General features: G+C 35.7%; 2 protein-coding genes across 6 annotated transcripts in view; one reads left to right on the forward strand and one right to left on the reverse strand.

Annotated features, from left to right (window-relative positions):
* The window catches only part of LOC148657548 (cadherin-10-like), an 81,072-nt gene extending 72,243 nt beyond the window's left edge, over positions 1-8,829 (forward strand). For both annotated transcript variants that reach the window (XM_088643982.1, XM_088643981.1), the window contains exons 9-12: positions 453-574; positions 2,846-2,963; positions 5,227-5,478; positions 5,889-8,829. In XM_088643982.1, coding sequence (XP_088500108.1) covers positions 453-574; positions 2,846-2,963; positions 5,227-5,478; positions 5,889-6,379 — 983 coding nt within the window. In that variant the 3' untranslated portion in view covers positions 6,380-8,829. The remainder of the gene's footprint in view (positions 1-452; positions 575-2,845; positions 2,964-5,226; positions 5,479-5,888) is intronic.
* A 1,513-nt stretch (positions 8,830-10,342) lies between these two features.
* Positions 10,343-16,678, reverse strand: part of drosha (drosha ribonuclease III) — a 68,538-nt gene continuing 62,202 nt past the window's right edge. For all 4 annotated transcript variants that reach the window (XM_088643975.1, XM_088643974.1, XM_088643977.1 and 1 more), the window contains one exon: positions 10,343-10,739. In XM_088643975.1, the coding sequence (XP_088500101.1) occupies positions 10,582-10,739 (158 nt within the window). In that variant the 3' untranslated portion in view covers positions 10,343-10,581. The remainder of the gene's footprint in view (positions 10,740-16,678) is intronic.

The raw sequence follows: 16,678 nt of genomic DNA on the forward strand, positions 1-16,678 counted from the left end.
TTTGTTATGGGCAGGATTATTCAACCAAGGGTTTAGTGTGAAAGTTAGAGGCTAGTAGTACAGTATCTGTTGCAATTGCAGAAACCAATGGCAGCTTTCTGTACATCTGTGATGCATGATTCACACCAGGCTGGAGATGCAGCCTAGTGGGATTCTTTACTACTGCCCTCGTAGAACCTGGAAAAGCGTGTGCCTGTGTGTTGGTTCCTTAAATATGCAATGGAGTTCAAGTCTGGATGGTCCGTCTACGGCATGCCAGCAAATCATAATTGGAAAAAAAAATTGTGAAAAGTGAACAAAATACGTACCATTGTTACCGATATTATGAAGTCTATGTTCCTTACTTAATCCGTGAGGCTTACTGCATGCAAAACCAGCCTTCAGTACTGTTAAAGGTGATTGATGTCTGTGAATTGAACTGCAGCTAATGTATTCTGCTACTTTCTTAACAGGCAACCCCAAACAGGTCAGCCGAGTTCCAGTTTTCATCAGGGTGCTGGATATCAATGACAATGCCCCAACGTTTGCCACTTACTATGAGACATTTGTCTGTGAAAATGCGAAGGCTAACCAGGTAATGGGGAAACAAAAATCAAGAGCAACATACTAAGAATCGCTAAATAAATTTTGAATGTCTAATAATATATGGCTTGACAAAGAGTTAATTTAAGCTTGTTTTATTAATTTTTTCTTAATTCCCATTTGAAGCAGATGGCAGGCTTTGCAGCTTCTCCATGTTTTTACATACCAGCAGTAAACTGTATAGTTCTTGTGGATGCACGCCACAGATAATATTAATTTAAGTGACTCCCCTCAAACATATGGCATGTTTGTGTAATTATGAGGAAATAAAACATTTGCCTTATCATCAAGAAATTCAAGAACATCAGTAACTCTTTCTCACCCCAAAAAATTAAGCATACAGCCTATGGTATCTGACTTTACTTCATGAAACCAACCACCTTGGAAGCATCCTTCTTAAATTAGCTCTAAAACTTAGCTCTGAATAATGCGAAAGTCAAACTAAAATGAGAATGACATGCCTCTTAAAAAGAAATATTTCTGAATGACTAACAGTGACTGCAACTGGAGGATTTTATTAATAGAACCTTACAGTATTCGGTTGGACAGTTTTTTTTTTTCCTGAAAAAATAACTTCAGCTCCACAAGAGGAGAGGATCTGTCAGTACAGATGCAATCTGTTGTCTGATGGCTGTTGCACTTTGCAAGTCTCTTTGGTTATTTCTTTTCATTTCCTTCTGTCTTCCCTTGTTTCGAGGTGAAAACTTTCTGTGTTAGCAAGGTCTTCCCAGCTCTTGCTATTTTCAATTAGGGTTGCCACCTGATGCCTTTATTCCTGAACACTGTGAGTTAGGAAAGGGTCCTTACCACATTGTAATTGAAAGCAATGCCATAAGATATTGTATGTCAATACCTAAAGCTGAACACAAATACTTTAATTTAGTTAGCTAAAGCACCAAGCATTAGCTTTCCTTAAAACAATCAATCACATGTCATCCATAGCCTTGGTAGACTCTGAAGACTTGGTAGACTCTAGAGCCTTTGGAAAAATGTTTAGTGAAAAGAACGTTAATAATCCATACTAATACATTGTTCATGTAAGATACGCATTTTCAGCAATATTTCTGGATAGGAGAGATTCTTAAGTACATTTTTTTATGTTTTTCCATGTGACATGTTGCTTAGAATTCCAAGGTGTTTATCAAATAAAAAATGTTGTGGTTTGAAAATGATGTTTTTATACTTAAGGGATTGTAATTACATATAGAATTTTTAGAGATAAAATTTAACAACTGTTTATTATATTGATAACTATTACATATTATATAATATTAAATATTACATCGATTTCGATTGTATACCTTAAGGCCACATGAAAAATTCTGCTTAGGATTTTTTTCCAGTCAAAAAAGTCTCATGAAGTTAATAATATCATCGGTAATAAATTAAAAAGTGTAATTTAGAGAAATTCTTGGCAATCCATTGCTAACCATTATTGATGGAAAATGTGGCCAACCATAATTACTAGGTATAAAACCATTTTTCAGCAGTAGCAGAGGCAGGTCGTTGTCTGCTGCACTCTGTCACTGCAGTAGTTTTAGTGTTAAACTACAGTGAAGAAATTCTTGATACCTCTTCCCGAACAAGTGTGATGTCCTGTAGATGATTCATTCATAATGCACTTCTTTCGAATTATTTAAGATTCCTGAATCTTTGAATTTCAGGGGTTCATATATCTTCAAGGATTTCAAAAGATCATTTTAATAATTTCAAGTGAAATGTGCGTATATTGTTTTAATTACTGAGTTACAAATGAGTTTGAAGAATTGTTCATTTGTGATCTGTAGGTTACAAAGATGACAGCTTTTTAACTAAATGGTGCTTCTGTAAAGATTATTGCTTAGAATGGTTTTAACGTTTAGAATTGTTAGAACGTTTTGCTTCTATGAATGACATTAGACAATGATTATTTTTAGTAAATAACTCTAAAATGTAAAATTTGAAAGCACAAATGCACAAATATGGGAAAAGTAACAACAGAGAATAAATATTTGCTACAAAAGCAAGTGAAAACCCAGTTGTTTCAATTGTTTCAACCTTTCTTCACTGTTCTATAAATGTCAGTAACAACTGGAATGGAAGTGCCGTTAATTTTACCCTGCCTAAAACTAATCCCATTCACATCACTGCATGGTCTGACAGAAATGCCATGTAAGATCTTGTAAATGCAAAGAAAAAATGTTGAAGTATGCTTCCAAAAACATGTCTATCATGAGTAAAAAAATAGATCAAACTTTCATGAAATCTTGTTTCCTTTTTACAGCGGATACAAACAGTGAGTGCAGTAGATGCTGATGACCCTACTGGTGGGCACAAATTTTTCTTCAGCTTATCACCAGAAGCCTCTGTCAATGCAAACTTCACAGTCCGAGATAACAGAGGTAAGCAGCAGTCCGCAAAGCACTGTCTGAATCTAACTAGCTCTTATCTGCTTACTCCGAACATTGCAAACTTTTTTTAGAAAAGAAAAAGAGCTCTTAGTCCTTAAACCACCTGTCATTTTACTAGTGACTTCACAGTAATGTAAGCATTTTTAACTTCAAATTAGCCTATTATTTTCCAACAGTTTCCATACAAGAAATTGTGACATTTCCAAAACATAAACATTTAATGGGCGATTAAAAAGCAACAACGAAAAAGATGCATTCTGTTTAAAACGTACAGTTGCAAAGTCAGATGAGTAATTGCAGAACAACGCTCCATTCAGCATCTGTTCCTTTCTGCAACAAAACACAAATGCTAAGATTCTGACACCAGATACATGGAATTCAAAATCAAGTTCCAGCTGCAGTTGTTTCACTCTAATGTCTTCATTTAAAAAAAAGAGTTTTGCAATAGACTAACAAAAGACATTGATGCCAAAATAAATGTTGTTGATTATTTTATTTATTCTTTGATACAAAGAAGGCTACCTGGTCAAAGTAAAGTTTCAGAAGTCTATTCATAGAACTTTTGGGAAATGTTTTGGAAAGTCCTTAAACAGTGGTGACTGTATTAATGATAGTAGTGTTGATGTACACAACCATACAGTTATGAGTAACCCAAACCATCTGCAAAACATCATGTCAATTTATACTCTGGTAAAAATCAGTAAAAAAATCTCTGTTTTTAAAGTAATCTCATAATATTGCATTACTTCATTATCTTAATTCCATGAAACAAAGAAAGAATAACAAATCGAGAGTCAATCAAAAATCAAATGTTTTCACACTGAATGAATAGACTTTTAAAAACGAGAAATATCAAGTAAATGATCATGTGAGAATTAAGAGCTGACTTACAGAAAATGTCAAATTGTCATTTAATGCACTCTGGTGGTCATGACGTAAGACTGTACTTATTGTGATACCAATGTTAATATCATGAGACAAATGTAAATTATTTGACTAAAATTGTTTCTAATAACTGAATATATGAGCATGTGCTCTGTTACCAGCAGGATCTGACAATGGCACATAAAAAAACAATATCACTAGCCACAGTAATAGGCAGTAGTTGATAAGCATGGCTTGTCTGAAGAAAAAAACATCCTTCAAGAAAATCTTCAATGAGCTTATGTTAAATCACATTTTTACCATGCAAAAATTAGAAACTTAGATGGGTATTTTTATCAATTAGGTACGGTAGTGATGGACTGAAAAATAGCAAACACAAAAAACTTTAATATGGGCACAGAGAGCCTGAGCTGGAGATAAGGCTAATGTCAATTCAGGTCCTATATCATCTTATAGTTCAAGTACTGCCTTGCTGCTTAGATGTTATCTCCAGCATTTTTCCTCTTTGAGATGATTAAACAGGGTCATGCTCACCTAAAATATCTTCTCTCTTATCCTCTGATCAGAAGAAAAAGCATGATCCTTGCCTCTGTTTAATGTGACTATCACAGTAGCCATAATGGTAACTGCAACGATAAGCCACTGTTTGTGCTTACAAGCTTTGTAAATTTCATTACAAAACTACCACCATTGTTACGTACTGTATGTTTCTTCCTACTTTTTGACTTAGAATAAATCTTACAATTAATTTGAAGATTGAGCTATTTTACTGTGAGGGTTTCCCTGAATGTCCTAGGCAAATATGAATATTGTATATCAAATTAAAAAATGACTTATAGAACATCACTTTTAAATGAGTGTTTTTGACATCAAAAAGCTGAAAATACAGTGGCTTGTTTGGCAAGGTACTCATAGAAAGACAAATATTAAAACTCAGGACATGAGTTTTTTTTAATGTAGAAATTGTATGTGTTTGTAGGCTTTCATTGTAATATTGCATGTTGCTCAATATTTACGGTGTCTGTGAGAGTTTTGGTGTAGGGATATTGGTCAATCTCAAATTATAACTGAGACCACCAAGGACTTTGTCAAAATGAAAATGAGATGCAATTAGATTTACTTCAGTTGTCATTTGCACACTAGTATTGATCAAAAGAAACGTGTATTTAGTTTGAAACAAGATGTTTTGCAAAGCCTTTTTGTTCTTTGTATGGTTTAGTATTCTGGATCTGTAATTGTATTCCCTGACTGAAATCTACACTATTCAACTTCCTACCAAGGTATGGAAAGCAGTCATTGAAAAAAGACTGAAGGCAATAATAGGTCCACTTTGTGTTTCCTGTGCTCTCTTTTTAATATTTTACTGCAGACAACACTGCAGGAATCCTTACAAGGCGAAGTGGGTTTAGTCGACTGGAAAGAAGTACCTACCTTCTGCCTGTGGTGATATCGGATGGGGACTACCCCATGCAGAGCAGTACAAACACACTGACTGTTCGTGTGTGCACCTGTGACAAGGAGGGGAATATGCAATCCTGCAATGCTGAAGCTCTGATGCTGCCTGCTGGACTCAGCACTGGGGCCTTAGTTGCCATCCTGCTCTGCATCATTATTCTTCTCAGTAAGTACTACATCTATTTTCACAGTGACCTTTCCTAACACAGATACTTTTCATATTGTCAATGTCATGAAAAGGGCTGGAAATTGATTGGATATGCACTATGGTTACATTGGAATTCTATGCATTTGCCAGTTAGACTACACGGCATTTGCTGTTTAATTGCATTTAATTCTGTAATGTTTTAGCACACTTCAAGAGCTAACATCCATTTGTCTTTCTAGCTGCAATGTACATGCAACATAACACATCACTGGCAATTATTGCATTGCAATTTAGGTTTTAGTCTATGGCATTATTTCCAGGGATAAGAAATTTCCAACTGCATTTCATTTTTAAATCCAATTTTCATTAAAGCAAACCACCGCACAGAAACACTGCGGAAGTAACAGCAACTCTTTCTCTGTCTCCAGTTATAGTGGTTTTGTTTGCTGCCCTGAGGAGGCAGAAGAAAAAGGAGCCTCTGATCATCTCCAAGGAAGACGTCAGAGACAACGTTGTCAGCTACAACGATGAAGGGGGTGGTGAAGAGGACACCCAGGCCTTTGATATTGGGACGCTGCGAAATCCCGAAGCCATTGAGGATAACAAGCAGCGCAGGGATATCATTCCAGAATCTCTTTACCCTTCTCGACGAACTGCGCTCACCCGGGATAATGCAGACGTCAGAGACTTCATAAACCAAAGGCTGCAAGAAAACGACACAGACCCAGCTGCTCCTCCTTATGACTCCTTAGCAACGTACGCCTATGAAGGCAACGGCTCCGTAGCTGAATCCCTCAGCTCTCTGGAGTCGGCAACAACAGAGGGGGATCAAGACTACAATTACCTCAGCGAGTGGGGGCCCCGATTTAAGAAACTGGCAGAGATGTATGGGGGCGAGGACAGTGACAGAGATTCCTAACTTGAGTTGTCATACCGGGGAGAACAATACTGCACTGGCGCACAACGTGACCATCAAACAGCGCGGACGATAATGCAGCCACTGTTCTACAAAGTGCCCTTTTACAGTAATCATCCAATCCTTGGGAATCCACGGTGAACAAGCAGTAGGTTGGAGGATCTGGTTTCAGTCTGCAGTTTACGAAACTGCCATTTCTGGATAGATACATTTCTTCAAGTTGCTTTGCTGAGTTCAGTTTGATCTTAAATTTTTTTTTCTTTCTTAAGCTGCCCATTCAGACATGCTGTGGAAGGGCAGGAATTTTTATAAACTTACATCCACTATTGTTCATATTTATCTTGTTTCTGAGATATATTTGAATATTGCAGGTCCTGTCTTAGCTTATGTTCACTGTACCTTAAGTACAGCTTGCTGTATTGTTTTTTTAAGCATTTCTGATACAAACAAATCCCTTGAAAATTCCGGTTTGGCTTTGATAGAGCTTTGACACATACATATGGATTCCTGCTGATAGACTTTATGATTAAAGTCATATGAAGCTGATGATCTAGCAACTTCTTTTTACTTTTCTGAATTACAGTATCAAGGGTTTTTGGATTACAGTTTCAGGTATGTTATTGAATTAATAAAGGGGAAGGTGAGGACCAAACTATTAGTGTATAATAAATGACTGAAATGTAATAAAGCAAAGCTTTTATGGACAAATTAGAATGCCACTTTGAATTGTTTGTTGTGAAATAACTTCATATTTAAAGCAACAGTGGCCCATTAAATGCATTATACAAAATGTTGTACTCTCTATACAAGACTATCCCGTTACATTCGTCATTATTTTTTTTTCTCACGGCTCAGATTGCCATCCTGAGCAATTTCTCTCAGGGTCTTCCATCATACTGCAACACAGACCACAGCTAGCATCCAACAGTTTTACCTGGAAGGCTGTCATTGTGAAGCATAATGTACATATTCCAGCACTGTTGCAAAGAACGTCCTGCTGTAAGTAGGTCACATGAATAGCACTGTGCGGGCTCAGAGATTTTATCTTTTGATGGATGGAAAGATTCCTTGATACATGCAGCTGCAACAGTGTTAAAAAGCTCCAAGGACGATGGTGTTCATGTGTGAGACAGCAAATCACCACAAACAAACCATTCCAGATAAACTAGGGACCAAGTTGAGAAAATGAGAGCATCTGTAAGACCACATATACAGTATCTTGGACTAATGGATACATTCTGTATGTAAACTATCACTGTACTACTGAAAGTGGTGCAAGAAAGTGGAACAGTTCACACAAATGCACACCAAATCAATACAAGTCCCTGTCTTTGTGATCTAATCACTACCCATAGGCCACATTAAGAGATTCTTTTCTGTCCAATAAATATAAATAATTAGAAAGACATTTTTCCACCAATATCCTGCATGTACATTTTTAAGGCATTTTCTACCCTAAAGTAAGTCCCATAAAATAATGAAAAAAACCAATGAACATGTAAAGTATCGTTTTCTGAATATTTCTTCATATGCTTTCTTGCGAGTTGATTTAACAGTAGCTTAGACAATCTTAAAAATGGCACAAATGTTTTTTTTTTATTTTTTAAGCAAGTTAAAGACTGTTCTTTTGCACTTGAACTCCCATTTTGCAGTTGTGTATTTTCTATTTCTGTTTGAGCAAATGGTGTCAAAATGGGATGTATTATTATTATTCTAAATAAAAGATTGAGTTCTGCTGCGACAAAATGTTTCCAGATTTCCATGTGTGACTACAGTGTTGACAAAAAAAATAAAACTTGAATTAGCTCATGCTATTGAATTACATGAAGTTTACATTTGAAGGATTTTAATTTTTAAACAATACAAAATTGGGCTTTTTAAAAATGGCATTTTAATTAACTGTGCTGCCTATACTCTATAACTAATCAAACCTTAAGACTTTTTTTTTCTTGTGATTGCCTTCAAAAATCAGTGTGGTTTCTGAAATAAAAATATATCTATAATTTTTCAGAACATAGGGAGCATATACCCATAATCCAGAAAAGTGAGCTTCAATTTCTGAACTTGTTTTGAAAAATAGAATATTAGGTCTAAACATTTTAATCTTCTGTAATGTTGATGTGGCTGGCCCATTTGTTATTCTTCACCATTATATCGGTGTTGTGTTACTAACAAATTATTTTATTGTCATTGTTGAATGAAATCAGAGGTTTTGTGCAGTGCTTTTCAGAAGCCTATAATAAACATGCATCATTTATTTGCTTTGTACAAAGTGATATTTTGTACCAAATATTTCTATGACATTACGTGATAAACCTTTTTTTTAGAACACAATGATAACACGCAATGTAACACTTGTACTGTAAGTCTAAGTGAAAAATATGGACAATATAACTCATCTCATGATATGAAAAGTTCACAATAATTAAACATAATAAATCTTTTTAAGAAAATGTTTGTTCTGCCTTTTTTTCTGATGACAACAGTAAGGGTTTCAAAATACCGTTGCCTACAGAGGCAGAGCAGACCTTAATGTGAATTGCTTTGTAAATGATCAGGTCTTGGTCAGCTTCAGTCTCAGATTATATGCAGTTACTAATTAGAAATAATCTATAATCTTTTCGTTGGAAATCAGATTTAGAAGAAGCAAACCATTTTAAAATTGTTTTAGAAAAGCCAGATGTGAGACAGATGGCTGCATTTTAGAAAAAGGGAATAGTAATTGAATCATATCAGCTCCTTCACCCTTCATAATTGTTTATGACAGTGCACCAATGCCAACACTTTAGAATTGATTTTAGACAGATTATGTTCTCTTTGATAAGGAGTCTCCCTTGAACATACTTTTTTGTGGCAGTTAGTAGCAGGAGTTAAAAACATTGATATTTGTTGACTGGGTATACAGCAGAATCAACAGAAATGGATTGCAATTAAATAAATCTCTTATCAAACAAAAATAAACAAGAAAACTTAAATGAAAGAACTACTGTAGCAAAACGTACTTGTAGATATACTGTACCATTATAGTCTTGCATCAATTTTCACACTGGCCTGTAGGCAATTGTGAAGTCAAACTAACTACAATGTACGGATTCCTTTAAGAATAATATCAGTTACCTGCAAGCATGCCACTTTCAATAGGATTCAGGAGTGCACCTATGCCTTGAGGGTCCGGAAATGAAATATGATTTTTTTTAAATAACCTGTTGAGCTAGGATGTGGTTCTCAGGCATTCTTATTCATATCATGCAATCACTAAAGAATACGAACTGCACCACCAATGGCGGATACTTCCCTTAGGGTAGCATATAATTGCTTTTGGTAAGATTGCAGACAAGTGTGCTTCTCCGAACCACACCAGGTAATTATGCCATGCATTTTTTATTTTAAGTGCTTCTCAACATAAAGTATGCATAGCCTGTGATTGATCCTCAGCATAATTTGTATAAAAATGAAAAAGGTGACTTTATATGCATCACCTTCAGTCCATTCAGCCTAAGCCCTTTTAAGGCAGTTTTGAATTGGTGTATTTTTGTCTTTAAGGTGCATACTGAATAGTGTGAACTGGTATGGAGTTTAATGTATAAAGGTGTTATACAGAGGTATGACTTTATAATTTAGGGCACTATTTTTAACAGTGACAAAAAACAATCTTGGTGCTTTACCCTTGGTGACACATGATGCATCTTTTAAGCATAATATCTGCAATGGACTTTCATTGCTTGTTTTTAAAATCTCATTGTTCACTTCACTTTTGTAACAACGTTGAGAGAATGTATTTAGTGGTGTTCCAATCTAATGCACAGTTTGCTTTATGAAAAAAAAAGTTGTGTTCAAGAGAAAAAAAACCATTTGTAATGTGAAATCAACAAATTAAAAGAGTAAAAAAATAATTACAAGTGTTGCCTAATGTTTACTTTCTTTCACAATGAACAAAGACTCAATGTTTGAAAAATGAGGCAGAAATTATTTAAAAGCCACGTTTGCCATTATTTATTATGAAATTGGATTTTTGTAAAAAATAAAACACTAATAGCAATGACACTTCAGAGACAACAAAACACATTACCTTAATAAAATAAAACAATGACACATATCGCAAAACAGAAACAAAACAATATTTATAGCTTCCTCAGGCTCGTGATCACTTGTGTTCTCCTTCTTCCTCAGATTGGCCAGAAATGAGCTCAGAAATGGGAGCAAGCTTAATGGACACTTCCAGGGCGCTCCGCTTCCTTCTTGCTCTCCTCTGTCTCATCGGACTCCTTCTCCTGCCTTTCTCTCTCTCGTCTCATTTCTTTCAGCTCTTGCCTGTACTTCCGCTCAATGAAGCGCTTCTGATGAGCCATCTGGGGAAAGTTATCTGGTGCAAAAAGAGATGTCAGATATAAGCAGAGGACAGTAAGTAGTGCAGAAAGACACACTCAACTTCTAGCTGGCTCTTTGAGGGAAAGCTGTTGCAAATAATTTGCCTGTAACACACAAAATGGAAATAAAAAGACTACATAGTCCATAAAATTTTTAAACTAACACATTAGTACAGATCTAAAAAAATATCTCACCATCCACCAAATCTCAAAGCCCAAGTACTCTTAGCACAGCAGAAATATAAAAATTGAAGTGCAGTCTGAATTCACTGGCAGACCTCATCGTGGTTTTAGAAAAGAATTGTAGTGATCTGCGGTTTTTAATTATTAGTTCACAAAATGAACTTAAATGACTCCTCTAATTACTGGAATTAAAACAAATGTTTGGAACTTTCTGATCAGTCAGTTCTTGTGAAGTACGGAAACATGCAGACCCAGAAAACTACTGACTTTCATTATCTATTTCAATTAGAAAGATTTCTAAATATTTACATTTTTCATCAGCAATCAAAATAATTAAATACTTATGAATATATTTTACATCTCATCAATTTAATTTTTGGACAATTAAACACAGTTCAAACTAATTAAAACATTCTAGATCACAGAATCCTGGTGGTGCCATTTTTTTTTTACAATGCCTTCTCATTACTGCTCTTTTTTAATTAAAGGTGCAGTGACTGCTCTTCACCGAGAAAAAGGTTTTAAATCCTGATTGAATTACTGATTGCACAAGCAATGATAAATACATCTGGCCACGACAACAAACACTTACATATCCTCATTTCATGTGATCTTTTCAATCTGACTGCAAAGTGTGTAGGCTCCTGGAGCCCTTAATTTCTCAATACTGAACAGAACGGCTTATACTGGAATTCGGCTGACTCATTGTAGGGCAATAGAACTGTAGTCATTTTGTAAACGAGAGGGAGTTACAGTTAACATGACATAACACCCATGATGCTGTAAAAATAACAATGATAGTGGGTGCAACAGAACCCCAGAAAGCCTTTTTTAGATGTGAAAAATAAGAGCATATTTAGTTACCACAATGATAAAGTTAAATGCATGATATTTGGAAGCAACTTATAATTATAATTAAATTGAGACATTTTCACCAAGATTTAAAAAAAAAACATTTCTACTTGGACTGTAGGTTTAATTACAAGACTTTTACTGCATTTTCAAGAGAAGATATACACTTAAAACTAAACATACATTAACGCACTTTCTGTACCTGCACGGTTTGCTCTATCACCGTATCTACAGTATCATCCCACAGCCCTTATATTCATGAATATCATTAAAAACAGAAAAAGATTAACAAAGACTCTCAGCTTTTCAAAACAGCTCAATTAACTGCTAATTAATTCATGGTTAAGTAATCCAATATTGCCCAAGAAAAATGTAAGCCCACCCACAGTATTGCTTTTGAGTGCGTTTCTGCTTTATAAGATGTAATCACAGTCAGTTTCAATCCTAACAGTCAGTAGAATAACTTCAGTCTTGATTCCAGTTCTCCTCAGGCACTTTCACATGCATCATTAATCTAGTTCTACCCAGTGTGGTCGCACACGGCCACAGCCTAAGTCAATATTTACTTAAGACACACGTCTCACTTCATCGTGTTACATCAACAAAACCACAAAACCTTTAAAGAAACCCTTTTATCAATCAAAAAGGGGCAACTGGAGCTTCACAAAACCTTTTTCAGAACCGAAAAACACCAAGGTCATCAATCAAAAAACAATTGTGCGCTTCGTTACGGCCAGTGACCACGGGCTAAGTCAATATTTACTTTTGAGACCTGAGTCATATTTCATCATTTTTCACCGACAAAACCACAAAACCTGTTCTCAATTGAAAAAGGACAACCAGAGCTTTACAAAACCGTTTTCAGAACCGAAAAACACCAAGGCAATCAATCACAAGGACACTTTTTATCTGATGATGCACTTCAGCAAACTTCCACAGTGCATCGATAAGGTAATCAATAAGCCAGCAAAGCATGACTGCAAAAGCAAAAACCAGCAAAAAAAAGAATATATCCCATGTTTTTAGCTTATTCGGAAGTACGATATATATCCACAAACAAAAGGCTAGACTAACCCAAATCAAGACCTGGAGGAAACTGAAAGTTATTGGCTTTGGAATAGAAATTTGATACTGGACTGCCTGAATATAAGGTGATCTGATTGGCGAAAAATGCTGTAATTCATTGTATTTTCAGCCATTCAGACCCTTAGGGGATGAGACTTCCTCTGGAAGCCTCTGGCTATATTCCACGTGCATTCTAGCTGTCAATCACTGACTCAGAAGATGATTGCCAATGGTCCTTTTTTTTCACAACAGAAGGCAACTCTAAGGTTTTTTTTTGAATGCCTAACAGCAGAAAAGGGCCCTGTAGCAGTGTCTAAAGAATTTTATACCAATTGCAATGGCTTTCATTGTTATTGCTTTCAATAACTTTTGTTTGGGGGGGGATGTGAGAAATTTCATTCCAGGTCCAGTCTTCACAAAACATTATGTAGATTTTTTTTCAAATTGATCAATTTGTCCCAGATTTTTATCCAAGCTCATAGACACCCAGGACAAGGCCTACAAGCATTTTCAGCTACCAGACAGGCCTAAAATGGAAAATTATGACCTCTGAACACCAAAAAATGTTTTGCCTGCTGTTTTTGTTTTTTCATAGGTTTGTCTGTTGAACGGACACATTAAGAAATAAAAGGAATTTGTTCACACTCAAAGCCAAGGGGGTTAGCTTCAATTTAAGACCTGAACCAGGCTCCTGTTGTGTTCTGCTGCACAGATATAACAAAATGTTTAAGGGGAGGAAATTCCAGGCAGACATTGGCTAAAAGGGTCTGAAACAGTAATAAAGTCAGGAGAAAATTTCAAAGTTGAGGGAGAACAACTGGTCTAACATAGGTGCTGACTCAGCAGAACATAGTAATTTCTCCCACAAAAAAACTGTACCATGGCACAACTGTAATCACATGTTGACTAACTGTCTGCACGATGGACATGCATGGTTTTCGATGGAAGAAACAAAAACAAATCTTTAATCTATAAAGGATTAAACTTCTGAATATTTTTTTCCTGTTTGCTGCTTTACATGAAAAAGCTACCTCTCCAGCTTTCTTGTGGAGCACACTGCAATCAATTTCTGCAGAGAAGCAATTCTCCCCATCACCCCAGAGCTGGCTGCTGTACCACTCTGGCTTCCTGGCTCACTAAGCCTTTTCCTTTCTGTCATGTGGGAACACCACGCCAGCACTGGGAGCTCAGTGAAGCCTTCAGAATACAACAAACAGGACAGAAATATGTAATAAAGTAAAAGGGCATATATATGAAAGAAAGTATCGCAGTGAGATGCTCTTAATATTGAAAGACGTAATTTGTACTGCAAGATTTTGATGTCAGATCCGATTTAGATCAACATTTCTTTTCAAGTTAATTTTTAACGTGGCCATCATGCGCTGATAAATTGCTGAGCTTCCATTGTTTCTGTCTGGTCCGCTTTATCTGGGCTTGTCAGCAGTGTACAGTGATGTACAGCACATGTAAATCCCAAGGCTGCCATCCAGTAACTAGCTATTTCTTCAAAAGACTTGTTTCAGAAGAACTTCTAGACAAAATACAGCATTGGTACAAAACAAATTTTAGTATCAAAGCACAGGAGATCAAAGGACAGGAAACCAAATGATCCTAAAAAATGTGTAAAGCATTGACTTGCAGATTTAAAAAAAAAGAAGCACATACAGTTTCAAGGTCATTTTGTGGCCTGCCTGTTACCTTTTGCTATAAAAAATTTTATGTTCTCTGCTACCTATTCATTCATTCTGCTAGTTAATCTGTATGATCCGTGCTCTGTGACTATCCATCTGATTTTGAAAATATCTCTCAATCATGTCGTATACTGGAGCTTTGTATATATACAGTATGTTCTGAAATCCATAAATAGAAACATGAAAAAAAACATGTGAGTAAAACAAACCAACAAAAAATTTAATTAAACAGTCAGGGGGAACATTAACCTAGCAAATTCAAAAGGTCAAAGGTGGCTGATATAATTATGAATAATTACTGAAGGTGCAACAAAACCACATATTTCTCAAACAGCATAATGAACGTATGCCCTTTTTCACACGCATATGGAGAAAGCTGGTGTCTAGCCTAGCTGTAATATGTCTAAAACTCTGTAGCTAGACTTATAACTCACACCAGACCTTGGCAGCATACCACTCATACTCTTAAGTCTTTAAATTGGTTACCTATAAAGTCACATATTCAATAAAAAATCTTGTTACTGACTTTTGAGGCTTTAAATAATCTGACTCCATTACACATGCTTACACTCCCCTCCTGTAGGCCCAGTTGAGGGTGGTCCTCTGTTCACTGTACCCAGGACTAAATGCCGGTCTCACCTTTTCTGTCATTGCCCCTTTGTTATGGAATGTCCTTCCTCCAACTCTTAGTTGTAACAGAAGACATCCAATGGTCAAAAATACACCTGACCCAATTTTGAAATTAAAACACTAAATCTTAAATGTCCCACAATAACCGAGCCCAACTGGGAACCATCTAGAAACAGATTGAGGCCCATTACCTTACTATCAACCAAATGAGCAAACAAATAAGAACACCGGCCTGATGGTTCTCAGAACAGTTCTCATTTTTATAAGGACAGGAGGCTGTTAAAAGGTTCTTCTCATATAATAGCTGAATCAAAGTAATCTTAAATGGTATCACGTTAAGGGCCATGTAATGTGCTGGAATTCTCTTACATTCTGAAGATATAAAAATAAGACAAAATAGCTCTGAAATGTCTTTGCTGCTGTCTTTTGTAGTGCAGGATGTAGCACAAGTTAAGTCAAGCAATGAAAAGCGATGTGGTGATCTCTTTGTGCTTTATCCTGAAACCCTTTCAAGAGACAGTACTGCATTTGTACATTATGGATATGTGCTTTGAGGCTCTGAATGCAAGTTTCCAATTGACCTACAGTACCTTTTAATGATTGCATGATGCAAAACCTTAGCTGGAGGCACTTCAATCCACAATTAAGAAGACTGTTATATACAAGCAGCTTTCATGAAGCCTAGCAACTTGGATATCGAATATCCAAAACTCAAAATTAAAGCTCTATCAGTTAAGAAAAGTGTATAAAATATTTTTAACATTCACAACAGTTAAAAAATATTTTTTTTCTTATCTGCCACATATATTTTACATACCTATATTCAGTGAAATACAGTACCTGATACTTGTCTGTATTAAGAAGTACATAACAGGGTACATACATTAGAAAAAATACATTTTAACATAAATCTATTTTAAAAATCTAACGTGGCACTTTAGAACAACCAAAACAATAACATGAACAAATTAACTCTTCAAAAATGCTTGTGAGAATGAAGCAAAAGCTGATTAAGCAGTTAAGTGCAACTCATTTTCCTGCTATACTCTTCAGCTGGAGAGATTCAAGTATAGCCTTTGTTTACCTAAGTGTCTACATAATCAGCATGCAGGTGCTGTTTCCATATCTCATCCATTCAGACAGGCATAAATGTTTTTCTTATTAATGAATGAACTGTGACAAGAACTCACAAAGAAATGATGAATCTTGTTCATGAGTTATTGTGTTACAGCAAGACAGCATAGGCATCCATGCAACTCTAAAGCAATACAAAGCTCCACACATTTTATTTATTTAAGCATTATACCAAATACACACTTAATCCACTTGTAATGAGTCAAACTCCAGTGATAGATGATTTCAAATGAAATGACCTTTCTGAAGGCATATCTAATTTAGTCACATAAATCCGCAATTTATGAAGAGGAAATCCTCATTTAGAACAAACAAATAGTGCTCAATCAATTTGACAGTTGTCTACTTGAAAAATAGGATTAAGGTAAGAATGCAGTAAG

This window comes from Lepisosteus platostomus, chromosome 8 (genome assembly GCF_059453375.1).
Source record: "Lepisosteus platostomus isolate fLepPlt1 chromosome 8, fLepPlt1.hap1, whole genome shotgun sequence".
Classification (NCBI taxonomy): Eukaryota; Metazoa; Chordata; class Actinopteri; order Semionotiformes; family Lepisosteidae; genus Lepisosteus; species Lepisosteus platostomus.